At 56.4% G+C, this 27,403-nt stretch overlaps 11 protein-coding genes across 11 annotated transcripts; 7 read left to right on the forward strand and 4 right to left on the reverse strand.

Annotated features, from left to right (window-relative positions):
• Positions 1-566: 566 nt before the first annotated feature.
• TRAVEDRAFT_168783 (tryptophan 2,3-dioxygenase) lies at positions 567-2,433 on the forward strand. Its single transcript, XM_008041277.1, has 2 exons — positions 567-1,078; positions 1,135-2,433. Exons 1-2 carry the CDS (start codon positions 785-787, stop codon positions 2,308-2,310), a joined length of 1,470 nt encoding a protein of 489 aa, XP_008039468.1. The 5' UTR covers positions 567-784; the 3' UTR covers positions 2,311-2,433.
• Positions 2,434-2,820: 387 nt separating this feature from the next.
• Positions 2,821-4,386, reverse strand: TRAVEDRAFT_48222 (Clavaminate synthase-like protein; the record flags this gene model as incomplete). Its single annotated transcript, XM_008041063.1, has 9 exons — positions 2,821-2,933; positions 2,988-3,097; positions 3,153-3,472; positions 3,537-3,644; positions 3,702-3,778; positions 3,834-3,886; positions 3,939-3,981; positions 4,037-4,268; positions 4,333-4,386. The coding sequence occupies 9 exons, from the start codon at positions 4,384-4,386 to the stop codon at positions 2,821-2,823; spliced, it is 1,110 nt and encodes a 369-aa protein (XP_008039254.1).
• Positions 4,387-5,694: 1,308 nt separating this feature from the next.
• TRAVEDRAFT_72361 (MFS general substrate transporter) lies at positions 5,695-8,473 on the forward strand (the record flags this gene model as incomplete). The annotated part of the gene is made up of 23 exons (XM_008041278.1): positions 5,695-5,766; positions 5,822-5,846; positions 5,900-5,928; positions 5,980-6,109; positions 6,163-6,196; positions 6,258-6,351; positions 6,408-6,502; positions 6,559-6,603; positions 6,655-6,703; positions 6,760-6,825; positions 6,889-7,004; positions 7,057-7,102; positions 7,158-7,168; positions 7,220-7,260; positions 7,322-7,419; positions 7,479-7,543; positions 7,609-7,670; positions 7,725-7,746; positions 7,802-7,874; positions 7,936-7,999; positions 8,057-8,086; positions 8,151-8,197; positions 8,262-8,473. Exons 3-23 carry the CDS (start codon positions 5,907-5,909, stop codon positions 8,471-8,473), a joined length of 1,422 nt encoding a protein of 473 aa, XP_008039469.1. The 5' UTR covers positions 5,695-5,766; positions 5,822-5,846; positions 5,900-5,906.
• A 596-nt stretch (positions 8,474-9,069) lies between these two features.
• TRAVEDRAFT_86993 (uncharacterized protein) lies at positions 9,070-9,396 on the forward strand (the record flags this gene model as incomplete). The annotated part of the gene is made up of 1 exon (XM_008041279.1): positions 9,070-9,396. A coding segment is annotated over one exon (327 nt), but the record flags the coding sequence as incomplete, so codon positions are not given.
• Positions 9,397-9,852: 456 nt separating this feature from the next.
• On the reverse strand, positions 9,853-11,824 carry TRAVEDRAFT_126346 (dolichyl-P-Man:Man(7)GlcNAc(2)-PP-dolichol alpha-1,6-mannosyltransferase; the record flags this gene model as incomplete). Its single annotated transcript, XM_008041280.1, has 8 exons — positions 9,853-10,247; positions 10,302-10,474; positions 10,538-10,764; positions 10,826-10,932; positions 10,987-11,211; positions 11,261-11,434; positions 11,488-11,626; positions 11,678-11,824. The coding sequence occupies 8 exons, from the start codon at positions 11,822-11,824 to the stop codon at positions 9,853-9,855; spliced, it is 1,587 nt and encodes a 528-aa protein (XP_008039471.1).
• Positions 11,825-12,252: 428 nt separating this feature from the next.
• TRAVEDRAFT_48227 (uncharacterized protein) lies at positions 12,253-13,837 on the reverse strand (the record flags this gene model as incomplete). The annotated part of the gene is made up of 13 exons (XM_008041064.1): positions 12,253-12,326; positions 12,386-12,419; positions 12,488-12,502; positions 12,563-12,605; positions 12,661-12,676; positions 12,736-12,876; positions 12,930-12,940; positions 13,000-13,097; positions 13,164-13,264; positions 13,338-13,399; positions 13,464-13,641; positions 13,702-13,754; positions 13,812-13,837. The coding sequence occupies 13 exons, from the start codon at positions 13,835-13,837 to the stop codon at positions 12,253-12,255; spliced, it is 852 nt and encodes a 283-aa protein (XP_008039255.1).
• A 1,300-nt stretch (positions 13,838-15,137) lies between these two features.
• TRAVEDRAFT_72363 (uncharacterized protein) lies at positions 15,138-17,068 on the forward strand (the record flags this gene model as incomplete). Its single annotated transcript, XM_008041281.1, has 2 exons — positions 15,138-15,521; positions 15,579-17,068. The coding sequence occupies 2 exons, from the start codon at positions 15,138-15,140 to the stop codon at positions 16,902-16,904; spliced, it is 1,710 nt and encodes a 569-aa protein (XP_008039472.1). The 3' UTR covers positions 16,905-17,068.
• Positions 17,069-17,463: 395 nt separating this feature from the next.
• Positions 17,464-18,543, forward strand: TRAVEDRAFT_125961 (uncharacterized protein; the record flags this gene model as incomplete). Its single annotated transcript, XM_008041282.1, has 2 exons — positions 17,464-17,776; positions 17,879-18,543. 2 exons carry the CDS (start codon positions 17,464-17,466, stop codon positions 18,541-18,543), a joined length of 978 nt encoding a protein of 325 aa, XP_008039473.1.
• A 1,452-nt stretch (positions 18,544-19,995) lies between these two features.
• TRAVEDRAFT_72364 (galactose mutarotase-like protein) lies at positions 19,996-22,451 on the reverse strand. Its single transcript, XM_008041283.1, has 11 exons — positions 22,371-22,451; positions 22,248-22,301; positions 21,691-22,191; positions 21,524-21,604; positions 21,333-21,465; positions 21,076-21,258; positions 20,915-21,022; positions 20,538-20,855; positions 20,328-20,474; positions 20,163-20,276; positions 19,996-20,104 (listed from the first exon to the last, which is right to left on the reverse strand). The coding sequence occupies exons 1-8, from the start codon at positions 22,443-22,445 to the stop codon at positions 20,692-20,694; spliced, it is 1,299 nt and encodes a 432-aa protein (XP_008039474.1). The 5' UTR covers positions 22,446-22,451; the 3' UTR covers positions 19,996-20,104; positions 20,163-20,276; positions 20,328-20,474; positions 20,538-20,691.
• Positions 22,452-23,353: 902 nt separating this feature from the next.
• On the forward strand, positions 23,354-24,646 carry TRAVEDRAFT_37734 (GroES-like protein; the record flags this gene model as incomplete). The annotated part of the gene is made up of 5 exons (XM_008041008.1): positions 23,354-23,613; positions 23,666-23,744; positions 23,805-24,000; positions 24,057-24,463; positions 24,527-24,646. 5 exons carry the CDS (start codon positions 23,354-23,356, stop codon positions 24,644-24,646), a joined length of 1,062 nt encoding a protein of 353 aa, XP_008039199.1.
• A 1,294-nt stretch (positions 24,647-25,940) lies between these two features.
• TRAVEDRAFT_48232 (GroES-like protein) lies at positions 25,941-27,237 on the forward strand (the record flags this gene model as incomplete). Its single annotated transcript, XM_008041065.1, has 5 exons — positions 25,941-26,200; positions 26,248-26,329; positions 26,394-26,589; positions 26,651-27,057; positions 27,118-27,237. The coding sequence occupies 5 exons, from the start codon at positions 25,941-25,943 to the stop codon at positions 27,235-27,237; spliced, it is 1,065 nt and encodes a 354-aa protein (XP_008039256.1).
• Positions 27,238-27,403: the final 166 nt, after the last annotated feature.

Here is a 27,403-nt window from a genome sequence, read left to right on the forward strand (position 1 = left end):
GTGCGAACCCCTCCGATACTTCATGTGTCATGGCACGTCTGAAGAGGGCCCCTCGGCTATGGGTATAGAAACTGAACGACTGTTTGTACGCAGGTCCGAGGCCGAGGTTCAAGCCGGCTTACATTCAGTCCTCTGAATCGGAGCGCTCCTGCTTTCCGTCCCTTCCACGAGTATAAAGCATCTCATGCGAATCATGCGTTCTGATGACGCAGCGTTCGAGGCGTTCGAGGCTATGTCCAAGATCCGTAATATGGGGCGTTCTCTTGGCGCCATTATGGCGCATTACAGTCTCGGTAAGCTATCAGGTGCCTCCTCTCCCAGGTTCACGCGATGCTTCGTTTGCATTTACAGCATCATACGGGAGCCAGTCTATGTGCTCGACACTATATTGAAGGTATGAGCCGCTGTGCATAGCATCTATGATTGGACCCACTCAGCGCTTACGCGAGGGCGGGGCCGGCGGCGGGATGTCGATCAGGGGAGTGCGGGGTCGGGGTGTTCCCGATTAAGCGGAAATCCGACCGCGCCAAGTTATGTCAGCCAGTGGGCACGGCCCAGATCTCGATGGAAACAGTCAGAACTTTTCCGCGTCAACACATACCCACATCGCGACTATCTCCGGCGTCGGCCCTGGTCAAAATGTCTATAAGCAAAGCCGCCAGCCGCGTTCCGCGCGGACACTCCTCTGCATCGGACCACACCTCATCATCGCCCGTGCAGGCCTCCTGACTCTTAGATCCGCCCACGTCTGGTACAGGGCCCTCATCCGCCTTCCGCCATTAAAATGGAAAACCTACCACCAACCCATTTCCTCAACCTTCCGCGACCAGACGTGTTTGTGCCGACGTTTGCCGGCGCACCAGACACCTCTACCCTCGCAGCGCATGATTTCGACGTCGATACCCGTACCGGTTTCATGCCCCCAGAACCCCCTCTCGTCCGTCTTCCGAGCGCATGGGAGCCATGGGAGGTCGTGCTAGAGGACGCGATCCAGGACAAGCTTGAGCACGCAGACAGCCCGGAATTGTCGGATGAGGGCCAGGCGACCTCTGAGCGATGGCGCAACCGGGTCCGCGAGGTACGCTTCCCTGGCTGCCCTCGACGGGCCGCGGAGCCGCTCATGCTTCGCCATAGCTCCCGATACTATCCACGGCCGACCTGAAATCGTCCGAAGTGCTGCTCCGTCGGGCCCACCATGTCCTGGCATGGATCATGCATTTCTACGTCCACACCACCCCGATGACCGTGCGCAACATCCATATACCCCCGCCCATCACTGTCCCACACCTCCAAGTCTGTGCGCAGCTGCAGCTCCCACCCGTTCTCACGTATTCAGACGACGTGCTCTATAACTGGGCGTTCAGGACATCGCCGGCTCCGAACGTCCCGTTCGTCCCGAAGCAGCAGCTGCACAACCTGCGCTGTCTCACTCTCTTCACGGGCACGCGCGACGAGGAGGAGTTCTACCTCTCCTCAGCACGCATCGAACTCCGCGGCGTCGAGGCACTGTCCATCATGCGTGCGATCATGGACGAGGCGTTCGCGGGCGACGCCATCGCCATCCGCCGCATCACGGCATACCTCCGAGCTCTCGCCGGCGTCATCCGCGACATGCAGCAGCTGCTCGCGGGCGTGCGCGACGGCTGCGACCCGCAGGTGTTCTACGACGAGATCCGGCCGTGGTTCAAGGGCGCGGACTCGGACACGACCGGCCGCAAGTGGGTGTTCGACGGGCTCGAGCTCGACCCGACGCTCGCCGAGCCCACCGAGCTGTCCGGCCCCAGCGCGGGCCAGAGCTCGCTCATCCACGCGCTCGACATCTTCCTCGGGGTCGACAGGTACTCGCACACGAACTTCGCCACAGGGCGCCCGCCGGCTTCTTCCTCGCCGCACGCTGCCGGCTCCCCGGCCGCGCCCGCCTCTCCCACTACGGCGGCGTTCAGCTCCGCCCCAGGCCCACCTAAGGTGCCCTTCTTGACACGCATGCAGTCGTACATGCCACGCCACCACCGCGCCTTCCTGCGCCACCTGCAGGGAAACCCACGGCCGCTCCGGAGGCTCGTGGAGCAGTCGGACGACCCAGCCCTGCGGGAGGCGTACGACGTCGCGGTCACCGCGCTGAAGGAGTTCCGCGACGAGCATGTGCGCATCGTCGCGCTGTACATCCTGATTCCGTCGCGCAAGGCTTCGGGCGCTGCGCAGCAGTCGGGGGCAGCGCCGTTGGGTACTGGGGGCACAGACGCTTTCCAGTTCGTGCAGGGCGTCAGGGACCAGACCGCGGGGGCGTTGCTTGGCCATGGACGTCCGTAGAGCGTGATGCTTACATGAAATTAGAGCTACCATGTAATAGTAATCTTGAATCTTGGATGTACGATGGATCTGTAGCAGTCGCAAATTAAGTGAATCGCGAAGGTTCACGGTCTCGCTTCCAACCTCTCGCGCGTCATTGACAATATCCTTATCAACAAGCGGGTAATCTGTGGACGACCGGTAATCATGTATCAACAAAACACAATATGGAGGCCGATGCGATACACGATGATACACATAGTCGTAATCCAGGAGGTCTACCCTTCCCTTGGATGGTGTATGGGCTGATCACCCCCTCTAGACCGTCCGGCCGCTCAGGAGCATGCACGCTGGGCGCAGATGAAAGACCAGCAAGCACTTCGCAGCGCGATAGCAGACGGCGGCAATCCGGGATGCAAGATCGTACAGTGAGTGATACACGATTCATTGGGGGTATCCTACAGCTTCCGTACAGATACAGCTTCTTTTCGACGCGTCCATCCGGCCCATCCCTTACGTTTTCCCGAACGCCTACGCGTGGACCTTCTCCTGGTAGCCGGGGAGGATCTGCGCGGTCTCGTACTTCGGGTCGCCGCGGACAATGTTCTTCGTGCGCTGCCACTTCTGCTTCGCGAACGTCCACTCTGAAAACACACATGTAAATTACTGCCTCTCGAGCCGCCAGGGGGATTACGTACCCTCCATGGTGGGGACCGGGTTCCCGCTCTTCTCGAAGTCGTTTTGGACGAAGCCCTCGCGCACGAGCACGGGGGACTTGATCGTCGTGAGCTGGACGTCGTTGTGGGGCCTAAGAACGGTACAGTCAGGATGCAGTGTTGTCTTTATCTGACAAGCAGACGCACCTCGAGAAGTACAACAGGCCGAGGCGATCGACGTGCTCCTGGTCCTTCGGCGGCGAGACGACGCGGTGGATCGTGCTCCGGACGTACCCGCCCGTGAGGAACGTGAGCGCGTCGCACGCGTTCACGGTGAGCGTGCCGTCCTGTGGCTTCACCCATTTCCATTCGCCGGTCGCGTGGCCCTTGATCTGGAGCGCGGCGACGGGCTGGCGGAACAGCAGCGTCCACGAGCCGAGGTCGGTGTGGCCCTGCACCCACTGGCTGCCAATCTTCTTGTTCTCCTCCGGGGTGTACTTGGAGTACTTCATGTACCGGAGGTGGTCCTGTCGCCAGGGGTGTGGTGTCAGCACGGCATACACAGGTGGATGGAGGCGGTACGGAACAGACCTCGCTCTTGACATCATACTTGTGGATGTTCGTGAAGTAGTCTTCGGGGAGCTCGAGCGCGATGGCCAGCAGAACATGCAGAGGGTCGAGGACCTCGCTGTGCAACGACTGTAAACGCTGCCGTTAGGACGAGTTGTTAACATATTGCAGGCGAACGGCACTTACGCGGGCGAATTCTTCGATCTCGGGGAGATGCGCCTGGAGGATCTCAGGGTGCTCGTGCTTGAAGTCGCCGTTGAACTCTGCTCGAACGTCAGCAAGTGTGAATTATTATGCATAGGTATGAAGTGAACTAACTGGGGATGTTGTAGATTTCGATGCGGTCCTTCAGGCCGGACGCAGCGTCAAGGCTATGTGCACGTTAGCAAGGGAGTGAATGCTCAGGCTGATGGGTAGACTCACATACGGCGACCAGCAGGAACGTAGCCGTTGAAGGCGCCGTTGTCTGCAGAGGAAGTCAGTACATAATCCGGACGCGGATGGTATTATGAAATACTAACCAAGTCCCTCGGGAACATACTTCAACTTCTCCTCCAGAGGCAGCTCGTAGAACTGCTTCCCGAGCGAGAACTGACGGTTGACGCGCTCTTGGGGGATGTTGAAGTTCTTCACGTAGAAGAAGCCGTGGTGGCGAACGGCCTCGATGAGCTCGTTGGCGAGCTTCTTGTTGCCTTCCGGTGTTCCGTAAGTGCTAAGATCGAGCGTTACAAGGTCGGCCCAATCGAGATCCTCCTGTAGGTCCAACGGTCATCAACACCGGAACCGAACAGATAACATGCGGGGCGAGTGTGCGAACCTTGGTCTCGGCGACGTAATTGAAAGAACCAAGCTCAGGGACGGGAACGGGCATGATGAAACGATGAAAATCAAAGGACGGGCGTGGAGATGGTGAGCGCGGTGGGTGTGCAGCTGCTCGTGTCTCGAGCACCTCTTTTCAACCGTTTCAGCCGTCATTGGGGAATGGCCTGCTGAGGCGCGCTCTCACGCCGGATGGGAACAGGTTGCGACATCCTCCAGGTCGATGGTGGGACCCTGGCGAAGTAGGACGAATATGGCCTGTGACCAAGTCCCATGTCCGGTTGAATGCTTATCTGATGATAAGCTTGTCGGTGTACTCCACGTAAGTCATCTCCTTCGCTGACTGCGGAGGAGGAGCTGGTGGAGGCTCGGTCCGTGTACGGGGGTGAACGGTGCTCGCTACGGGCACTGTGCGAGCGTCGGCGAGGCACAAAGGCTGACAGATGCCTAAGAGGAGAACGACATCTCTTCGCCATCATTAGCCTTGCCATCAGCGAAAAGGAAGGGCGCCGTGTCTTACACTCGGTGGCAGGCTGCTGCGTCGGGGCCCGAGGGTGTCTCGCTGAGATGAGCCCGGCTTGCACTCGGTATTCAAAGGCAGTACCCTGTAGCTAGCCAGGGAATGGTCATAACGAATGAGAAAGCCGGAGTTCGTCCGCTACCACTTACTTTGTGGGCGAGTCGAAGCTGCCGGGGATGGTGATGGTCACGAACTACGAAGACGCCTCCGCATTTGGCAAGCGCCGCCACAAGGAACATGGGCGCTTCGTAACTTGACCTCTACCACGAACCTCTCCAGCAGCCTCGAGCACATACATGCCAAGTTCACCGACACCTCCATCAATGCAATGGTGTTCCTGCGTGATGGGAGTACCATCAACATGCGCGGCGCAGCGGTAGGAGCGGTAAGTGGAGATCTCGTTCAGGCGCTTCCAAATTGTGCGATCTTGCGTGCTACAACCTTAAGTAGCCGGGTTGACCATAGTGCACCATCCTGAGATGCCCGACTGCCGTCATGGTGTAATTTCAAGACCGCGCTATCGCTCGCAGCGCGAGGATACACGCTCAGCCGGTGCCTTGCTCCAACTCTTCGACCTACGACGAGCGGCCTCTATGTATACATAGGTCCGCGATGCTTTCACGGTTCCTTGGGCTGTCTCCTGGGCCCGAGTACGAGCGTGTTCCTACTGTCGACCCTCTGAGGACTGCCAACATGCCTTCAAGTTCTAAGATCGACAAGTCTTCTACGCCCGAGAAGCCGCGTTCCTGGACAAGCTACGTCTGGTGAGTCCCAGCTCGCTAACTCTTCGGCTTCGTCTAACCGAGCGGCTGGGTACAGGGACACCTGGGACAAGCCCGTGGCTGAGCGCCGCTTCCTCTTCAAGCTGGATGCGTGCCTGCTCACCTATGCTGCGCTATCGTACTTCAGCAAATGAGTACACTTCCTCTTCCCGCGCGGAAGTCTTGACTTATCGTTCCGCCTTCACGTACCTGGACCAGCAGAACATAACGGTAAGCACCGTTCATTTGGAGCCTGTATTCTTATCTGACGCGTACGCTTCAAGAACGCCTATGTCTCGGGTATGCAAGAAGAGTGAGTCGCGCGAAATCCGTTCTCTTCACTCATACTAACCTTCCGTCGTAGTCTCGGACTGTAAGATGCGCCACTACCAGTGGAAGTACGCTGGCTTACCGAGGTGCAGGCATGGGAACCAGCTCAACTACATCACGACGGCTTGGACATGCGGCTACGTCCTAGGACAAATCCCATCGAAGTAGGTCGTCCGATGCGCTACGTCGAACCCTTCGCGCTGACATCACTGCGCAGCATGCTCATCACGAGGATACGACCCTCGATATGGGTATGCACCCATCGTTCTCTCGCTCCTCTGCTGTCTGACGAGAATCCGGTTTCTATTATAGATACCCGCCATGGAAGTGATTTGGAGCGCGTTGACGATGGTCCTAGCGAGCGCAAAGAACTTTGAGACGCTCATCGTAGTGCGGTTCTTCGTTGGTGAGTAATATGTTAAAGTACTTAGGTGCCGCAAACTGAACGGGCTTTCTGATCAGGTCTTGCGGAGTCGACTTTCTATCCTGCCATCCAATACGTCATTGGCAGTTGGTATAAGCCCGAGGAGCTAGGAAAACGCGCGTGCATATTCCATGTAAGGTCGCGCTTCCTCGCGAAGGTCATCATGTGCTGACTCTACGTGCGCTTCAGACTGCAAGTGCATTAGGACCTATGTTCAGCGGCTTCCTACAGACAGTACGTAGGGTATAATTTCTGACTCAGCGCATGAGCTGATACTAGTGCTAGGGCGCATACAACGGCCTGAATGGCGTCCATGGTCTTGCGGGCTGGAAATGTGCGTACTGTATTGCGTCACTGTACATGCAGTCTCATTCTAACCTCGCCCTACAGGGCTTTTCATCATCGACGGGATCATCACGATACCCATCGCTTTGCTCGGATTCTTGATCATGCCTGGTACGTCCTCACCACACTCGCGACATGACGAAGAAGCAGCGCAGTATCTCATCCTCTGTGAAGATCTTCCTTCCAACACTCGTCCGTCGATGTTCTACACCCAAGAACAGATCGACATCGGCAAGAAACGCATGGCCGATATCGGAAGGAAGCCCCCTGCGCCGTTCACGCGGAAAAAGGTGAGGGTCACCCTTGTAGCGAGAGGACCACGCCCTTACGCCATTCCGTCAGGTCATCGGTTTCTTCACGACTTGGCATATCTGGACTCTCGTGCCGCGTGAGTGGTATCGCATATTCTCTGCATTATCATCTGCTGACTCTACTATCACTAGTATATATCCTGGTGCGCATGATCTTTCCGGGTGGCGGCTGCCGAGGTTAACGTTTATTGCAGTTCAACAACGGAGGAGGCGCCGCTAACTCCATGATCTTTTGGTATGTCGACCTCAGCCTGCATATGCGCGCGCCGCACGAGCCTAACTGATTTGATCTCCAGGCTGAAGAGCTTCAACACACGGGCCGGGCATCAAGTGTACACTGTAGGGCAGATCAACACTTATCCGCTCGGGATTCAGGCCACCCAGGTAGTCACTAGTGAGTGGCCCAATACTCAGGCCTCACATGCAGACGTTTAATGAGCATGCGTATAACAGCGCTAATCTACGCTTGGTGGTCGGATATCGTCGGAGCCAGGTGGCCCCCCATGATCTTCGCTGGAGTGAGTGTCTGCTTTGGCATCAGGCATCAGGCGTGTAAACCTCAATACTGATCGCGTCTTGGTAGACATGGAGCATGATCACATGCATAGTTCTCGCTGCAACACCTTTATACACGCATATTACACGGTACGTACCACTACCCTCGTTCGTTTTCCGTACGGCAAACTGACGTGATCGTAGACGTTGGGTCTTCTACTACTTCGTACGTCGGACTAGCCTTCCTGGGGGATCGTCTCACTGACCTATTCCTTCATCAGACCGGATGCAACGGGGGTCTATCCGGTCTCATCCTCGCATGGGCAAACGAGTTGAACGGTCACGACAACGAAAGTGCGTCGGCACCCATCATGTTCTATCTCAACTGCCGCTCACGTCCTCGTCTCGTCTACAGAGAGGTCCTTCGTCGTGGCGAGCTGCAACATGTTCGCATACGTGATGCAGGCATGGTTGCCTATGTGCGTCCGCCACCCCATCTCTGCCGCTCGCGCGTGCTGACAGCTTTGTCCTTCTAGTGTCATCTTCCCGCAGGTCGAGCAGCCACGGTACGTCGCCCATGCAACCGACCCTCCCTCTTACCGGCCTCTGATTATGCGCTTCCTCCCACAGCGTGTTCAAAGGAAACGTCGCGACCGCATGCATCAACTTCTCCATGAGTGCGTCCCACCTTTCGCTCCATACTCGCCCAGCACGCGCTTACATACCTCCTTCCCCTTTCAGTGGTGTTCGCGATGGCGACGTACTGGCTGTCGCGGCGGGACCAGCGCGCCGCGCGGAAGCACAGCGAGAGCATCCCCGGAAGCGACGTCTCGGACGACATCGTGCTCGAGGATGAGCTCGACCCCGACCTCAAGAAGCCGATCACGCCCGTGGATTCCACAGTGCTGGCGACGCTCGAGCACCGGCACCCCGCAGGCCACGTTGCTGCATGAAGGCGGCCACGCTGGTGACGGTAGCGATTATGAGGAATTCTGCAATCTTGGACTGGGACGGATGTGACGATGTAGGTGGGACGACGTGGCTGCAATGCGCAATGTATTTAGATACCGGCAATTTGATCCCTTTCTTCGGTGTCGACTAGCTTGTCCGATACGTAGCAGTGAAAGGCCTTGAGCAGGGTATGGATCATCGCAGGCGGGTCCGGCATGCGAACTTGAGAGGATATTGCGTGCTATTTTCTTTCTTCTCCGCAGCACATAAATTGTAACAACGTGTCGGAGACGTGTTCGAAGGAATTGCACGGTGACCACGTATGTCATGGGCCCGGGTACTTGTTGAAGGCACAACACCTGGGGCTGTGCCACCATGGGCGCTCGATGAGCGCTGTTCTAACTCCTTATCGTTAACCACCACACTTATATTGAACACCACGGTGGTGGCGAAGTTTCCAAGTCCCATCTCTCTCTTTCGGACCTCAGCCATTGCATGCGCCATGTTCTCCAGCTTTCTCAGCATGTTCTCCCCCAGTCAGGGTGCTCCCTCAGCGCTCATACTCATCCGCATTCCGGGTGGACGAGCGGACGCAGTCCTCCACATCGTCCCCGAGGACGGCACCATCGAGACGTTCTCCGTCACCGATGCCTCTTCCTCTAATAGGACCACCTTCCGCCAATACGGTGCCGTAGAGCAGTCCCGCGAGGAACTCGGCGTCGTCGTGCTCCGCGCCCTTCCTGAAGAATGGGACTTGGGCTTCCTCGACCGTGACGTACGAGCCAGAGTCGAGAAGATCATGCGCAGCTCGTCCATCTTCGGCGCGGCACAGAAGGAGCAGGCCGGCAGCGTCGACGTGTCTCTGCTGGTGGAGGAAATACTCAAGCCGGCGGCTCTTGACGCTATCCGCGCGATGGAGGGTCGTGTTCTTCCGAAGGATGCAGCCGTGGAGACGTACCATGTCTCTATCATCTACGTCAATCGCAAGAAGCCTGGGCCGATTTGTGGGGAGCCGAGGTCCATCATGTAATGGCCCCTGGCTATGTCCCGCATTATGACTGAAGGATATATGTGAGTACCTCTATCTCGATCACTTGCATCGCACTGACAGGGGTTTGCATCCTTTATGCAGCCCGCGGATATCCGCAAGCAAATGCCACACCGGGACGTATACAGTACCGGGTTATTTGCGATGTGTGCGTTCCCTCCAGGGGTTGTTGGGTATACGGCCGGGCTGTGGTGGTCTTGTTTTGACGCTGTCGCCGCAGCCATAAACAAGGCCACTGGCTAATGTATATCGGCGTGGGTGGGATGAGGTATTCAATGACTTTTGTTTTTGCCTTCGCACATACGCGACAAACCTCTGAACTCCTATGATGCCTCATACTTGCCTCTTCAAGATGACCAGCTTTTCGCTCCTCCGCATTTCCAGCAGACTGCCCAGCGTCCTCAGCCCCTCGCCTACTCCCGTTTTGAACGCCGCCTTCAAGCTCTCAACGTTTAATGTCCACCCATCGAACCCGTCTACGACTGCGACCGGGCTCCAGTGCTCCATCGCTTCAGGCGTAAGCGCAGGTATCTCGGCGATAAGGTGCGTGATCTGCGGCGCCGCGGCGAGTGCGTCAACGGAGAGGCCTTCCGTTTTGTTGTACACCCAATCAACCGGGCGCCCGAACTTAGACGGGGGAGCGAGCCCCGGCAGGAACGGCGGCGCGTGCGAGTGGAGGAAGAGGGACGCGCCGGATTGCGCGGCGAGGTTCGAGATGTGGACGTGCACTGTCACAAGCGAGTGTCAGCGAGGCGAGGCGGCGAGAGAAAGAGAGCGAGTACCATTGTGCTCAGAGACGAGGAGTTGGTTGAAAGCGTAAAGAGACGCGCCACCAGGGTAGTTTGCGCACGCAGAGCGCGCGAGGAGGAACGTCGCGAGGCAGTTCGCGCCGAGCATCGCGGCGACCGCGAGGTAACTTAGCCGACCGAAGAGGCTGCTCTTCTTTCTACTGATGCTGTATTCAAGATTATCAGTTGAGTCAATGGAAGGAGGTGCAATAGAGTTCTTGGGGACGTACAGCCAGTTTGCGCCGCGCGCGGCAGCGATGTTGAATGCAGGCACAGAGTAGATGACGAAACGCCATTCCTTGTGACCAAGCCCGCTGATGAGGAGAATAAACGCGACGTATGGCACCAGCAGTCCACGAATTCGCTTGTCGAGGACTACACCGAGAACCGACAGAGGCGCAGCAGACAGCAGCAGTTTCGGAAGATGTGAGCTGAAGTACGTGTGAAACGGCGAGACCTGGGCAAAGGAAATAGCTTTTTAGCGACATGCACAGCGAGTTTGCAAGAGTGTATCTTACACCCCATTCGGCGCTCTTGCCCTCGATAGCGTTGAAATATACACCATGCAATTCGGGCCACAGTGGCCATCTCTGCCAGAAGTAGGAATCAACTAGCACGGTGAGGGCTGCATGTAATACAATGAGTCCGGCAAACACGATAGCAAATAGAATTGACTGACCGGCGGACAGAGTACCAGCAATTATGCCGACTCTCAAGACATTAGCTATAGACGTGTACTGCCGCACGATGACCTGTAGCACGAGGGGCCCCAGGAGGAGGATAAGCTCCGAGCGGAATACCACGGTAGCGAAGGTCAGTATAGCGATTGCGCGGTGCACGTTCTCTTGAGAAGGTCGCGTCGCGTTAGGTGCCCTATCCACCAAGAGGTACAGAGCCACATTGGCTGGCAAACTTCAGGACACGGTCCCGTCAACTGGGGAGGTGAGACTCACCTGGCAAGAGTGCGAACATATTGGGGAGAGTACGGCCCATCCAAAACAGAAGATGGAATTGAGAGCAGGTCAAGAAGGTGAACAACACGCTGGTAGGCCCTCCAAAACGCCGCGAGATCGATCGACGCAGCAAAGACAGTCCAAACGCATTGACACTCGCCAGCGCGAGCCTAACTGCGACATGGTAGAATCGAAAGCTGAAGCTCGGAGAAAGGGTAGAAACGTACCTAGCACCTGAATATCCACCTTGTCCGTGACATGTCCCAGCAACAGCGCCCCTCGTATGAAGAGCTGCGAGAGCCAGGCAAGGAGGACGCTCCCGACGAAAGTGCGGGGTACGGCCCCGGGGAAGACGAAGTGGTCATACTTCGAGAATCAGGCGCGTGCTCATTCGAGGGCGACATACGTATCGCGCACTTTGTGAAGGTTCCCCGGGCGGACTCCGTACATGAGAACGTCGTGTGTCGCGTGGAGGTTGAAGCTTTCCTCGACCTTGGTGTACGGCGCGAGTGAGACATAGGTCCAGCTGGCAAGTAGGAGGATCGCATCCAGAGAGGTGCTCATCGTGGTGAAGGGTCAATAGCCAGAGATCATACAATTGTACGAAGGATACATCCAAGCTTGTACGATGGTGGTGGGAGGAGCAAGGCCACCGTCGGTTCTGGGCGCTTTCGAACTCTTGATAGATCTCAGATCTGGTCGGAAAGTGGCAACCCGAACCACTTCGTGAGTAGAGTGAAACATATCAATGGTACATGCACGATTTAATACAGAGCTATATCTAGTGAGTAACAGGTAGCGTTGTACGATCATCAACTAACACAAAGCTCAGGTCAAGTGTCGTGGCACCACAGATGTAAGGCTGGATCGTCGCTCTTCCAAGAATCCCGAGTCCGTGCTGTGGGCGGAGGGCGTGCCACATGAATAGTGTGTTTGAGAAACGACGGCGGGATTTTCGAAGCGCACAGTCGACAATCGGCCCACTGAGCCGGTCAGTGGCTGCCCTCGTTCGTGATCGATTGTGCGGAGGTCCAGAATGAATCGAGTGGTGAGGATGGGTGTGAGTCTAGACGGATGACGGAACTTGTCAGGATAGATACACTCTAGAACCAGGGTAGTACTTACGCTCTGGCAGTAGCATTGTTGACTTGCAGATCGGCTGGAAGCTTAAAGATTGACCGTATCAGTACGCTATACTCCAGAATTTGAATGGCGGTGATGCCGTACAGAGCCTGGAGGGATCTTAGAGAGGATGGATAGTCAGACCTGAATCGCTGATCAATTTATGCTGGAATAACGTACGGATGCAGCCACTATGGTAATCACAGCCAGCACAGTCAAAACCCTGCGAAAACTCTTAGCGCGTGCTGGCAAAGCTCTGAACAAGCACGGTGACTCACGCGAAGTAGAGCGAGCCTATCAATAGAAGTGGTGAGCTAGAGCGTCTAGTTAGGAGACGACGCCGGAGCTCTCACCATCATGCAGCAATAGTGCTGTAAGCCGAGTTGATATGCCTACTTTTTGTTGCTCGCGGTACAGAGAAAACGTCTTCGCCATCGTCAAGAGAAGACAGAGCAGCTCATACACGATGCTCACGGCGGAGGAGACAATTGGGACTGTTGCTCTGGCAGTTAGAGTACAGTCAACGTGTTGATCAAGAGTCACGAACAATATCTCAATCTGTGAGAGGAATGTAGATAGTCAGTATCATGCGACTTGTGCAAACAAGTGTAACGCACATCAGAGGCCCTAATAAGTTGGTATCTTGAGGGAGATAACTGATACATGAAATGAGAGTTGGGGGTCCGGGCAAGGCTTCGAAGCCGAACGCGAGCATCTATGGTTCAGCATGTCCCGTGAGCAAACTTATTTGGCCTCTAACCGTAGTTCTAGCGAGCCGTACCGGTGTCAGAACAGAGGGATTCAATAGCCCTAGCAGGAACAAGAAGATTCCGAGATACAGGTTGTGCGACCATATCGCGGATATGCGGAGGGCAACGAATGCTGCGATACGGGCATTCAGTATACACTCCTGCGTGAAGCCGCGCAATCGATGCAAAACTAACAACAGACGCACCGGAGATTATTGCGAAGTGTATCCCGTTCATGATGAGAATGACGTCTATGAGCGCTCGACAGCTACCACCATACATGGGCTCAATCCTCGCGACCGCAATCGTGCGTGACTGATACACCCACATACCTTCTTGCCGTCATTGCCGAAGGGCCCAGGTAGAAGGCTTCGGCCACTCCCAGAGTGATGACGAGCAGCGCCCCGTAGCGTATTACCAGGAAGAACCCTGTCGCCGGACTCCATCGACACCGCCAGATCAGCTGAACCTCGCTTGGAAAGGTGAGGAAGTAGTCGTAGTACAATAGACCTGGGGAGTCAACGCGTGTCCGTCAGCCACTGGCGATGAGAGTTGCAGGACCCGACGTACATGCACTTGATAACAAACAGTACTTGGGCTCCACGAGCTGGAGGCCAGATTTGCTAACAACGAGGCGTCAGACTGTGAGTGTGGAGGCGGTTGAAATAAGTGCTACCCACCTCCAATCGATACTGGGATCACTCATGTTCGCGGCAGGTCCAGTTGCGGTTCGGAGAAGAAGAGAAGGGTGCGTGTTATATATGCCTCTTCATAACACAGATGGCCTACAAACGCCGTCGCATGCGTCGGGGAGGGTTAACTTCGGAGAGGCGAAGGTGCGGCGCAGCGGTTGCACAGCGACATGCCAATGCATAGGGGAGCTGTTTGCTACCATACCCCGTACGGAAGTAGGTCGCGCCCGTCATCCCACGGGCCTTTGATTACCCGGGGGGAGCGTACAAGGATGGTGGATATGGTTGGCGCCGCGGCGGTGGTTGACCTGTATGGTGTTATGAGCGTCGCAGCGTGTGACCGGGCTGAAACGTACCAGTGGCGATGCCATCCTCGTTTCGCCGTTGTGGTTGCAATGATGCGATGACACTGTGGAGCGTAGGATCGCACAATGTAATAGGATTTGCAGGTTGGCGGGGGGACTGAACGGAACGAGCGGTGCTCGACACCGGGCGCAGCGATACCGTTAGTACAGCACGCTGCCAGCATTACAAGGAACCGGAGGATGTTCAGGATTGACAAATTTCGTCGATCCGGAGGACCACACGCCGCTGGTGATGATACGCGCACTGTATTTGACTTCCTATCCTGACGTGCACGGACGCTTTGCTTTGTGCTCATACAGGCTATGGCGTTAGTGAAGAAGCGTAATCAGCGTAGTGTAGATGATGGATGAACCGCGAACGAAGTCCTGCCAGTATTCAAAGCCTTATCAAGGCAACTTCGGACTGTTTTGGTGCAATAGGTTGACCTTTTGAGACATTGCGTCCGCACAGCTAGCCTTTTCCAAACCACAAGGATATTTCATGAGGGCCTATGACAAGGTTATGAAGACAGGAAGCACCCCAGGCGCCGTCCAGTGGCAGCGCGAGAAGCAGGGCCGGTCCAGACTCCGTCGCTTGTCTTGGTTCGATGATGGGATCAGCACCGAACTGAGAGATGAACCAAGGGCGTTTGTAGTCTACGCGCCCCGGAGTCTGGACCGCGTTAGACCGGTCTAAACGAGGCTACCCACCTTCTATATAGTACTACTACTTAGGGATCGCCCGTATACTGCTCTCTCTTCCTGCCGCCATGAGCTCAGAGGTCCTCCGCAGGATATGCCGTATCGTCACTTGGTACCCAGCATCTCGCTTGGTAATTTTGCTAACGTAAGTGAGGACGCGCGTGGCTTCAGCATACTCGGCCGGCCGAACGTACATCTGATTTTCGACTCTCCAAGCTCTGCTCGTCTTGGTCACTGCAGCTGCACTCATCTCAGGCCCTAACTGTCTATGTTCTTCCCATTCTTGGAGAAATCTACTGCTATGGAGTCACAACTATCTACGCCAGCGCATCGTGCGCTGCAAATCGACGAGGTCCTCACCGGGGTCTTTCGCCATCTCTCGCCTTACATCTGGGAACGCCAGGTCCTGCTTGCCTCGCCCGACGGCCTTCACATAGACTATGGGAAGGACTTCTCTCATCTAGCGGCGGACGCCCTCCCCCGTGCCGACAATCAGAAGGCTCTCGTGCAATGTTCTCAGGTATCCCGCACGTTCTGCCCCCATGCCCTCAAGGTTCTCTGGCGAACCCTCCCCAATCTCAGACCAATACAGCATCTGTTGGACTCGATGCAGTTCTCATACGCGGATTTGGAGTCGGGGACCCCGTACCATGTAAGTGCTGTACCTTGATCATTCTTGAAAGTGCTCTCAGCTCCTTGCCTTTCGCAGACGTTCCCCGCGCACATCGAAACCTCATCTCTCACGGCACGCAAGTGGAGACGGTACCACTGGTATGTCTCGTGCATCGTTGGAGTCCGCTCTGTAATCGACTACAACGCCTTCGAAGAATGGTCGGACAGGGGTGGCCCTCCTCTCCTCCCCAAGCTGCAGAGCGCTCGCTTTCGGTTAGATCCACGATCGATCAACCGCGCACTCCGATTGCTCGTTACCTCCGTCCGCGACCTTACCATTAACTTCGACTCCAGCGGTGTCCACTGGGAAGGATCGCCGCTGAGCACCGCAGATATCCTGCGGGCCGCTGCGAGGCGGGCACCCGCCACAGAGGTGCTCAACGTCACCTTCAAAGCGCCTCCGAAGGATCTGCTCCCTGTACTTCCCCAGTTTAAGCACCTCCGTGCACTGGTCATCACAGGGTGGATGACCCCCTCGCTCCATGAGGCGCTCGAAGTCCTCGAGCACCTCGAGTTGCTCTACGTGAAGCTTTACTGGACGCACCACGCCGACGCGAGCCTGCGCGACCTGCAACTCCGACGGTGCTCCTCTATCAAGGCTTTCGTTGCGCTCACGCTGTCCGAGCCCATCCTCTGCGCCCTCCGAATGACGGAGTTCCCCGTCCTGGAGCGCGTGCGGCTCGAGGTGTGGCCGCACGCGAGCGACGCGACCGAAGCACTCACGCAGATCATGGACACCCTGCACAAACACGCGCCGAAGCTTCACAGCTTCGTCCTCACGACGCGCTCCGCCGCCAAGCACGGCGACCGCCCCCCACCGCGGCTCGCGACGGTCCTCGACCCGTTCCTACAGCACGCTGCGCTGGAGACGCTCTCCGTCACCCTCGAGGACAACTATGCGTTCGCGCTGACGCGCGTGGACATCCTCGCATTCGCCGGCGCGTGGCCCAACATTGTCACCCTTCACCTTGCGCATGCGCCAGCCCGCAGCCCCGACGCGCTCCCGCCCATCGTGAGCGTGCTCGACTTCGTGGCGGCCTGCCCGCGGCTCGAAACGCTCGTGCTCTGTGCGCGGTTCGACTGCACCGCGCGCGACACGTGGCGGGACGCAGCGATTCTGCCACACTCGCTGCGCGGGCTCTTCCTTGGGCTCGACGCGGAGACGGGGTCATACCGGCCGGACAAGACGTGGCGCGCGTTGGCGGCCGTGCTGGATCGCTGCTTCCCGCACCTGGATGTGGGGCGTGATCTGGTACGGGCGGCGGTTGTCGGGGCGCAGGCAGTGGAGTTATGGCAGGGCGTGCTGCAGCATTTGAAGGAGATCCGGGCTGGGGGGAGGAGATCGCTCAGCCCGGAGTTGTGAGGCATGTACATGCTTTTCAAGATTCCACATATCGATTTCTCAACTTCTGCAGATACACCCATCTCAAATTATGCCGCACTCGTTCGGTGCTCATTCAACTGCTGTCAATTTCCATGTTCTCTGTTATGTTCGCTCTCAGGCTATCTTCCTAATGTAATATTAAGTTCACAATCTTGTTCTCTCGACTCGAAAATCACGCCACTCTTCGTCGCAACCGGCCTCGGCAATGAGTACACGGCTTCTATGTCTACCGGGGCTGACGATATGGTTCTAGACGTCGTTTAAAGAACAACAAACCGACATGAATCTCGTCAAAGTCTTCGGTGTATCGCTATCAAATTGCTATGGCGCCGGAGGAAAAATGTGCGTGTAACGATACACGGTGGCTGTGATTATCGTACCTCGGGATCCGAATCCAGCTTCTCGTGTACAAGGTTCTGTCCCGGTTACTGAATGGGGCTCTGCTGTCGGCTGTCGAGAACTGATAAATATCATAGCTTCCGCAAAATGCTGTCTGCACTTGACCTCACCTCCCCCTTCGGCATCTTCGACCCTGGCTATGGTTGCGCCATGGGATATCTACGCAGAAAAGCTCTTCCCACTCGGGTACGGGCACCCTCTGTGGATTCCGGAGCCGTCTCGTGAATTTGGCGAGGTCCAAATCGGCGACATCGGGTACTTGTCGGACGGTCGTTTCTGCTTTTTGTTCAACTGCATGCTTCCCGCAGGCGATCCGGTCAACAAACAGGGTACCCCTGCTGATTTTCGGCCGCTGGAAGTACCTTCAGGCTCAACAAGAGAAACCTCCGATGAGATAACTCAACCATTGCTCCAAAGTGAAGGCATACACTCCGTCGCTCTCGAAGGACAGGGTGCTGTGGGGTGAGTCTTAACAAACAAGCGACTGTCTAGAAGACTGATATCTGCTAGTACACTCGCCGGCAACCCGGTCATCCAGGGCGGCGCGCAGGCAGGTTTGCGCTACAGATGCACAGACCAAAGCGGCGCGTTTCTCATGTTGAAACATTGTTGCCATGGGACGCGCGTGCACGGCACTCTCGCCATCCAGAACTACATGCGCCAGTTCTTGCCCGATTGGCACGCTTTTGCCACAGGAACACTCGGCATCGATCTGCAAGAGTCTGACCTTATCTTCGTCTGCGGGCACACGAAGACTTCCATCTGGGCTGAAGCCGCATTTAGCAGCAAGACCACCGACGGCGAGCTGTTCATCGCGGCAGGCGCATTCGGTATCCCCGCGAGTGTGGGCGCTTCGGGATCGTTCTCCGTATCACTCCTTAATAACTGTCAGCTTCCTACGCTCTTTCACCGTTCAGGCCCCAGGGGAAGAGAATCAACGGGCGGGACTAGCCCAGGTATAGGGGAGTCGCTGGACAGGTTTGATCAATGCATCTTCATCAATTACTTCAAGATGAAGCGCAGCATCCTCGTACGCAAAGTCATCCGCGCAGCAGCAGGCCCTCACCAGCTCCCGGACGAGAAGGACGACCCAGGATCGAGCTCTATCTGTGCGGTTGATACAGAAATTATTGAGGACTCGGACGTCAGTCAGTCGTCAACCGGAGAGGCCAGTCGATGTGCTATCTCGATTACACCGGCACAGCTAACGAGGGCATGATGAGACTAGACGATATTTGATCCCGTGTCACAGGTCTTGGACTACATACTCCAAGTATGCTCTCCACTAAAGCGTGGTGGCCCGGATTTTCTGGGGAGTATCTGACTTAGCACTATGTAGCATTCAGACGGCCAGGCTGCTTGGGCATCCGATCGAGATGTTGTTGAAGTCTTGAAGCTTGCGGTAAAATCCATTTACTTCAGTTGTGACCATATCACTGATATATCCCGGAATCAAGCCCAGGCAGGGCCCGTCCTACCAGCTCTCCGCCCACACCCGGTTCAAGTCCGCCCTAGACACAGTCTCTCCCAGTATCACCACACTTGACAGCCGTACGTCTCGAATCCCTTTCAGCGTCTCGATTCATCAATCCCACGCACGCTTTAGTTTACCTCCTCCTGTGGTCCGGTAATACGGCTGTTGCCAACACGCCGCAGCGGCCTGAAGAGACCGGCAATGTTCGGCACTTGGAATTCACTCCGAGCAGTACGGTAGCGCGATACCACGCCCCTCAAGGAGGCGGTCATGGAGGTGGCAGTCTGTGTCCCGCTGCATTGGTGGTTCAGTGAAACATAACATAACCTATCTGATTGGGTGACGCTCTAGACTGGCGCATGCATTTCAACAATTTCATTCAACGAAACAGGCTTGCGAACATCCAATGGTCGGCGGTGGCATCGGGGCCTCAGAATGCCCCTGTATGGACTGCAAGTGTACAGAGTAAGCCCTATTGCTATAAGACACTTTTCTCTCTGAACGTGTGATGTCAGTCAACGGCGTTGAACATGAAAGGGGAAGCGCGTTCACTATCAATGAAGCCCGAGAAGTAGCTGCAGAACAAGCCTTGTGTAGGCTCTGCCGCGCGAGACGGTGATGGTACGGGATACAGATTCTTGATCGTGCTGGAGATGTGCGCAGAAATCCGCCTAGAACAGGCAAGTGTTCTGCAATCCTGGTTGATTTCAGCTCCCGAATAACATACTACTCCACAGTAGGAGTCGAATCCGCGTGGTCAGACATCGCAGTGCGACAGTCATGGACCGTAATCTCTGTACAATTCATTCAAAAAGCAACATCTCGGCACAAAGATCATACAGTGCACATTCCCCGGACGAGATCGTGCCAGTCATCGATGTCGCCTAGCGAAGGCGCGTACTACGATCACTGCTAGTGTTGTCCGTAATGTTCACGTAGCAGTCCCGGTGCGCACCGTGCGGTACCCCGAGCAGCAACTTATCAATTTGCTGTATGGCTGCGTCTAATGACTCCTGCGTGTAGACATCACGCGGAACTCGACCACGACAGGTGACTCTCAGGCTTGGTTCGAGCCCGACGTTCTGTGGTTTAAAGTTCTGTCCTGGGTGGTTTGGGCGTCCAACGAAGCCTTGCGGTCGATACATATAAACGACCGCGAGCTGCGGTTCCCTTTCTAAAGCCCCCCTTCTTCACTCGCTCGGGCTAGCCAGCGGCGTAGTGGCATCTGCACACGTCTCTATCGAAGCCAAAACCTCATCAGCGCTCCCATAACCACAGCCTGGAGTGAAAGCCGACATGTCGCAACGTAGTGCTGACCCTTTTGAGCTAGGATATTCCATATTACTGACCAATCGATGCTGTAGATTGGCGCATGGAGTTCAACAACTACGTTCAGCAGAACAGACTTGCGAACGTCCAGTGGACCGAGGCGCGGTCAGGGCCTGTGGATGCCCCTGCATGGACTGCAAGCGTATGGAGTAAGTCATATCACTGTCGAGGAAATGCTCTTTCTCACCGAGAAACCCTAGTCAACGGCATTGAATATGGACGGGGAAATGCGCTCAGTGTCGGTGGGGCCCGAGAGATAGCTGCAGAACAAGCCTGGCGCACTCTTCAGGCTGCACGACGCTAAGGCTTCCCGATTCTTGCTGTTCGGGAATGTCCACCTGGGACAGGTAGGTATCCTACAACCCCAGTTGATACAGAACCCCCATTAATATACGTATACCTCTTCATAGCAGGAGTTCCGACGCGCCGTCGGACATCGCATTGCGACAGTCGTAAACCAGAATTTCAAAACAATGTATCCAAAAATCAGCATCTTGACACAAAGATCATACAGCGTACATTCTTCTCATATTCCTCCTCTCCCTGGCCCGGTGCAGTCATGTCTTAGTTACCACCAGAGGCGGTACCCTCACGATACCACACGTCCAGACGCACGAAGTTATTGTACACCTCCCCGGACGCGAGGAGCGAGTCCTCGCCCGTCGGCCCGCGCGTCTGTGGGTGGATCCACGCCGCGAGCGGCGCGTGGAACTCGAGGAACGCAGCGGCTTCATAGCGAGAGTTAGCACGCAATAAAACTTGATCATAAGATGAGCCCGCGACGTACTGCCTGCGGGGTAGCCGTCGCCGATGGCGCCCGAGCCGCCATGGATCTTCTTCCGCGCGCCCTTCTCCGGGACGGAGAGGTTGTTCGAGTAGAACTGCACGCCGGGCTCTGGTAGAACGGGGTTAGCAAGAGTGGGAATCGACAGAGAGCAAAAGGCCTACGGTTCGAAGCGAATCCAAGGCGGAGCCCGCTCTTTCCGCTCGCGAGGGAGACGAGCTCCTCTCCGGCAGGGCCGTCGCGTGACAGCGCCGCGCCGACCAAGTCCAACTCGGGTGTAAGCTCGGATGCTGGAAGAACGGAGGGCGGCGGGGGAGCTGCGCGGGCAGAGAACAGGTAGAACTCATCTACATAACCATACGCAGTTGTCGAAGTACGTGTGAGTCATTGGGGGTGCCACAAAGAGGGCGTAAACGCGTACCGTAGCCTTGCTCGGGGAACTGTTCGCCAATGCGTCCGCTGGACTTCTCCGCGTGTGCATGGTGGGTACCCGCCACAGGGAGAAGAGTTCCAGTCGAGAGCGCCTCAGAGTTCAGCTCAACGGTGTGATCAGCCTAGTGTACGCGGAAATTAGTTCTCTACGAAGGCTGGCGGCTTTTCGTCACGACTTGCCTTGAGAGAAATGGTGTGGTCCTTGATAGTGAGCGGATCCGGACCATCTTGGAGCGACGCGTCAAGATTGAAGCCCCAATGCTGTCATGAACGATCGCGCGGATGACGCAAACGGCACGCAATGGTATGTTAGCAGTTCTCCAGAAGGCCGAGGGTCAAGGACGCACCTGCGTGAGGTTGATGGGCGTGACCTTCTTCTCGTCCAAGAGCTTGGCGCGGTAGACAATAAGTACGCTGCCGAGGTTCCACTCCTTCTTTCCATCGGCAGTTGGATTGGCCGGCCCTTCTGGCTGCGCCAGACCGACGAGAACCTCGATGAGCAGACGACCAGGATACCCCTCTTCGCCGTCCTCAGAGATGCGCTTGAATATGATAGAGGTTGGAAGGCGCGTCTGGATCGTGGCGAGCTCCGCCGGGGTGAAGAGTTCAGCCGTGGAGGGGTCTACGAGCGGCTCCCATGGATACTGGTCGAAGCCCTTTGGCCCGCCGTGGAGCGATACGGTCGGGGCTTCGTTGGGCTTGGGCGAGACTACAGAGTGGATTCCGTTGCGCTCGACCGCGAAGGATCCCACGGGAAGACGGTTGGCGTAGCGGCCGATAATTGTGTTGGTGTACTTCTGGGTAATGTGACCCGCAGGGTCCTCAGGTCCGATCAGGATGTCATGGGTCTGTAGGAGGTCAGCGGGACGTCGACCGTATGACTAAGTCGTCTGTGTATACGGACCTTGCCATCTGCCTGGACGAACAGACGGTGAAGGGTAAGCCCAGCGGGCAGAACCTAGAAAGGATTTCGGTGGCGTCAGGACGACATTCGAGTCAACATGACATCCAAATAAGTACACAGTACCTCGAGCGCAAGAGATGGGGTGAGCGAGGGAAGAGTGAGAAGTATGGGCGCAAACGACGGGTCTGAGGCGGCCATGACTGGAGACGGTGGGGGTTGGAGAGAGAGGACGGGACGGAAGAGTGGAGGACAGCGCGATCCCGCCACTTTCGACTTATTCCGAGAACATCGGACGCCCGGCCCGCCCGGTAATCTTATCTCCCGTTCCCCATCTCCGAGGTTTCTGCTGAGCACCTGCTCTCACTCAAGGCCTCGCCGATCCTCTCCGTTGTTCTCCTCTTGCCACAGCTTGTCCCTCGTACACACCCACCGACGTATTCAATTTCGCGTATCGCCCTGAGCATGCTATCTTCCTGGGCAGGTCGAAGCAAACGTGAGACCCTACGCAGTTCGAGGGAGTCTGTCGCGACATGGGCACTGCCGTACTACACGGTGCGGCCTGGTACTACGGCTCTGCGGTGAACTGTGCGGGGATAGCAGCTGTTGTATGCTGCTATATGTACAGACTTAGACGTTGACTTGTAAGCCGCAGTCCACTTACATGAAATGCTTACTCACGAGTGTATACCGGATGTTGAACGTTGAGGTCCGAGGCTCTGAGTCGATCGCGAGACGGATGGCGACAAGCTTGATCTCGGTGTCTCCGTTCACAACAACGGGTTTGTCGCCGGTCGGAGTATCGGTTCATCACTGGCCGGGGCCGCCGTTGCCTATACACCGTCGTGGCTACCTTGCTTGTCGCTTCATCATCTACCCTCCACGTACGCGATGGCGTCACCGTCAATAGTAGCTGACACATGCGTCGGTGCTTGTGAACTTTCCAGCCCGGAAGACTCTCGATCTATCTCAGCCTGCACGCAGCTCTCCTTTTTTCCACGCTACGGAGTACAAATACGGCGCCGTCTGACATCCCACATTCTGCGTCCACGGTCCCACAACCCACATCTGCTCCTCTCACACACCTCGACAACTTTCACGCTCACACCATGGCTCCGACTACCCAGAAATCTCTTATCCTGCCGGAGAAGCAGGGTCAGTGGCTCGTCGGCGAACAGCCGGTGCCCACCCCCGGCCCGAAGGACATTCTTGTCAAGATCACTGCCACCGCGCTGAATCCGGTTGACTGGAAGATCCAGGCGTACGGCTACTTCATCGAGAACTTCCCCTTCGTCGGCGGCACGGATGGTGCCGGCATCGTCGAGGAGGTCGGCTCCGAGGTCACGAACTTCGCCAAAGGAGACACAGTGTGAGTGTCATCGAGACTCACTCTGCGCATATGTGTACTGACATCATCATAGTGTCTTCCAAGGATGGTTCGAGAACCCGAAGGCGACTTTCCAGCAATACGCCATCGTCGCTGCCGAGATCGTCGCAAAGGTGCGCACTTCTTCGTGCTCAAGATCTGTGTACATCATATCAACTTATTTACTGCTGTAGGTCCCGAAGAACATTACCGCTGATCAAGCAGCCTCGATTCCTCTCGGTCTCGCGACTGTCGTGACCGGTCTGTACAACCACAACCCAAAGGCTAAGACCATTAGCTTCCCCGCGCCCTGGGAAGAGGGCGGCACCACCAAGTTTGCCGGAAAGCCCGCGTTCATCATCGGCGGCTCGTCGTCCGTCGGCCAGTACGGTACGCATATAGTCCATGTCTAAAGACCGCATTCGGATCTAACCAATGACGAACAGCGATCCAGCTCGCGAAGCTGTCCGGGTTCTCGCCCGTAATCGCAACCTCGTCGCTCCGCCACGAGGAGTTCCTCAAGTCCATCGGTGCAGCGCACGTCATCGACCGCACGCTCCCCGCGGCCACCATCGCGGCCGAGGTCGCGAAGCTCACCGGCGGCAAGCCGGTTGAGTTCGTCTACGACGCAGTCTCGCTCCCGGACACACAACCGCTCGCGTACGAAGTCCTCGCGCCTGGCGGCCACCTCCTGCTCGTTCTCCCGGATTCCGTCCCTGCGGAGAAGAAGAAGGAGGGCGACAACAAGACGATCGTGACCGTGTTCGGAAATGTGCAGACGCCGGAGAACAGGGAGGTTGGTGTCGCGCTGTACAGCCGGCTCACGGAGTGGCTCGAGACGGGCAAGCTTGTGGTACGTGTCTACTTGGTAGTATATATGCTTGATGAGATGTACCCTGACGCACCGTTCCTGTAGCCCAACCGCGTAGAGGTGCTTCCCAATGGTCTTGCCGGTATCATCGATGGGCTCGAGCGCATGAAGAAGGACCAGGTGAGCGGGACGAAGCTCGTCGCCCGTCCGCAGGAGACGGAATAAGTTGCCCCACCGCGGACAAACACTTGTAGAAGTCGCACCTCACTGTATTTTTACCCACCGTTCTCTTCATCGCTTTTGAGCTGCAGATTATCATTGTGAGCGGGTCTACGTATACGCGTGAGCGCCAAGCCCCGAGTTGGGCGTCTACGCAAACAGATCGCGCGTATCCTTCGATGTGTGTTTTCTTAAGACCACTGGCACGATGGCACCGAGCAGTGCACGTCCACAACTCCATACCCTCGCACTCCTCTGGCACACACCTCATCACCCACTAGGTTTAATGGGCTATGGTTGCTAGCTTCGTTCTAATATCTCATCTACGTACCAAGCGAATGGTCTCGCTCCTGCCAGTGGGTGACACGCGCAACAGACTCTCGTGTTCTCGTCGCTCTGATGCTGGGCGACAACAGCCATCTTCTTTTTGCCACTGCTACCAAACCCTAACTGCCGAGATAGATCCTGGCAGCTGCAAACGTCAAGTTTTCACCTATTGCCAATCGGAGTGAGCTCTAAATATCTCAGCGGCGCCGGGCGTCCAAAAATGGTTCCTCTATCCGTACGCAGAAGCCGTGTAAACGAAATCCTATATACTGAGCTACGCCTACAGGTCGGAAACTATTCCGCTTTGCGGACTATACCGACCTCGGAGTGCTGACTCATGCAAATGGCAGGACCTATCAATAGCCATGGTACATAGTGGGCAACTCGCAGTGGTTGCACATGTACAGAGAGCTGTGCACTCACAACTCGACGGTGCTATCAAAGACGGTCTCGAACCGCTCGCTATTACCGCCATATCTTAATAGAGGCAAGTTGTAGCGAAGACGCCGCATACATCGCAGAGAACGTACGTTTGCAAATATCCAGTGCGTCACATAGGCCGATAACACCGTTTATACCGATCATATCGTCGAACTGAACCCTTCGGAGGTGCTCTCAGCCTCGAACTACGTATTCGTCTCGGAAAATGGCGCGCTTTCCGGGTATGTAGTGTCGTGTGGTAGCCTACGCACCGCGATGCGACTGTCGGGATATCGGTCCATCACCGGACTACCATTATGTGCGCTGCTCTGGTTACCTTTCTATGTCGCTTTATCATCTAACTTCATTCACTTTTCCGATGGCGACACCTCTCACAGTCGCTGACACATGCAGAAACAGATCCTCGCAAACTTGCTGGAGCGGAAAATCGTCTGCGAGCACGGAGGTACAAATAGCCTCGCTGACGACGTTGTGTTGAACACACACCCCACGTTTGTCTCTCTCGCACATCGTCTATCTTCACTCTCACATCATGGCTCCGACTACTCAGAAAGCTCTGCTCCTCCCGAAGAAGCAAGGCCAGTGGATTGTCGGCGAACGGCCCGTGCCTATCCCTGGCCCGAAGGACGTACTCATCAAGATCACTGCCGCCGCGCTCAACCCTGTCGACTGGAAAATCCAGGCGCTCGGCTTCGTCATAGAGAACTACCCTTGGGTAGGTGGCCAGGATGGCGCCGGGATCATTGAGGAGATTGGTTCGGAAGTAACGAACGTCGCGAAAGGAGACACAGTGTGAGTGCCCGACTATACGACGCAAGGGTGTACTGACGTCGTCAAAGTTTCTTTCAAGGGTGGCCCCTCGAGAATACGAAGGCGACTTTTCAGCAATATGCCGCCGTCGCTGCCGAGATCGTCGCAAAGGTAGTTATGATTTGCCCGGAGGTACCTCACTCACATGGTTATGCTGACTTGTGTACTGCTGCAGGTCCCGAAGAACGTCACCATTGATCAGGCGGCTTCGATTCCCCTCGGCCTTGCTACTGTCGCTACAGGTCTTTGGGGTCAGCACCCGCAGGCCAAGAGCGCTGGCTTCCCCGCGCCCTGGGAAGAGGGCGGTGCCATCAAGTTCGCCGGAAAGCCCATCCTGATCATCGGCGGTTCATCGTCCGTTGGCCAGTATGGTATGCACACGGTCCACACCCTAGCTTTGCGTGCCAGCTTCTAACCAGGATGTGCGGACAGCCATTCAGCTCGCGAAGCTATCCGGGTTCTCACCTATCATCACAACTTCCTCGCTCCGCCACGAGGAGTACCTCAAATCTCTGGGCGCAACGCATGTCCTCGAACGCACGCTCACGTCCTCTTCCATCGAAGCTGAGGTTTCCAAGCTCGTGGGCGGAAAGCCGGTCGAACTAGTCTACGACGCGATCTCGCACGCGGACACGCAGCAGCTCGCGTACGGCATCCTCGCGCCCGGCGGGCACCTCATCATCGTCCTCCCCGACTTGGTCCCTGCTGAGAAGAAGAATTCGGGAGACAACAAGACGGTCGTGAGCGTGGCTGGGAGCGTACAGATGCCGGAGAACAGGGCGCTCGGGGTCGCGCTGTACAGCCGGCTTACGGAGTGGCTCGAGACGGGGAAATTAGTGGTGCGTCTGCATCCGAAAATATCGCTCCATGAAAGCAGTTTTGACAGTTTCAACTTGAAGCCCAACCGCGTCGAGGTGCTTCCTGGCGGCCTCGTTGGCATCATCGATGGGCTCGAGCGCATGAAGAAGGACCTGGTGAGCGGGACGAAGCTTATCGCCCATCCACAAGAGACGCCCTGAACACCACGGGCCATCACAGGTGGGTGTCTATACTGGAGTACCTACTAGTAGATATACCGCATGTTCGGTATACGGGAAAGCAGAGTGTTTGAACCTAGGCTTATGCGAGCGCGCGAGGCTGCTATACGGTCAGACGCCCATGCCGCGACGCACGTTTTGCCCATCA

This window comes from Trametes versicolor (genome assembly GCF_000271585.1).
Source record: "Trametes versicolor FP-101664 SS1 unplaced genomic scaffold TRAVEscaffold_7, whole genome shotgun sequence".
Lineage (NCBI taxonomy): Eukaryota > Fungi > Basidiomycota > Agaricomycetes > Polyporales > Polyporaceae > Trametes > Trametes versicolor.

Excerpts from the sequence above, each read along its gene's own strand:
- TRAVEDRAFT_168783 (XM_008041277.1), top strand. The coding sequence starts at position 785 with ATGGAAAACCTACCACCAACCCATTTCCTCAACCTTCCGCGACCAGAC. Across the intron at positions 1,079-1,134 it reads GGCGCAACCGGGTCCGCGAG|CTCCCGATACTATCCACGGC; the intron begins GTACGCTTCCCT and ends GCTTCGCCATAG.
- TRAVEDRAFT_72364 (XM_008041283.1), bottom strand. The coding sequence starts at position 22,445 with ATGGCCGCCTCAGACCCGTCGTTTGCGCCCATACTTCTCACTCTTCCC. Across the intron at positions 22,302-22,370 it reads CCCCATCTCTTGCGCTCGAG|GTTCTGCCCGCTGGGCTTAC; the intron begins GTACTGTGTACT and ends AATCCTTTCTAG. Across the intron at positions 20,856-20,914 it reads CGACGGCTACCCCGCAGGCA|CCGCTGCGTTCCTCGAGTTC; the intron begins GTACGTCGCGGG and ends CTCGCTATGAAG.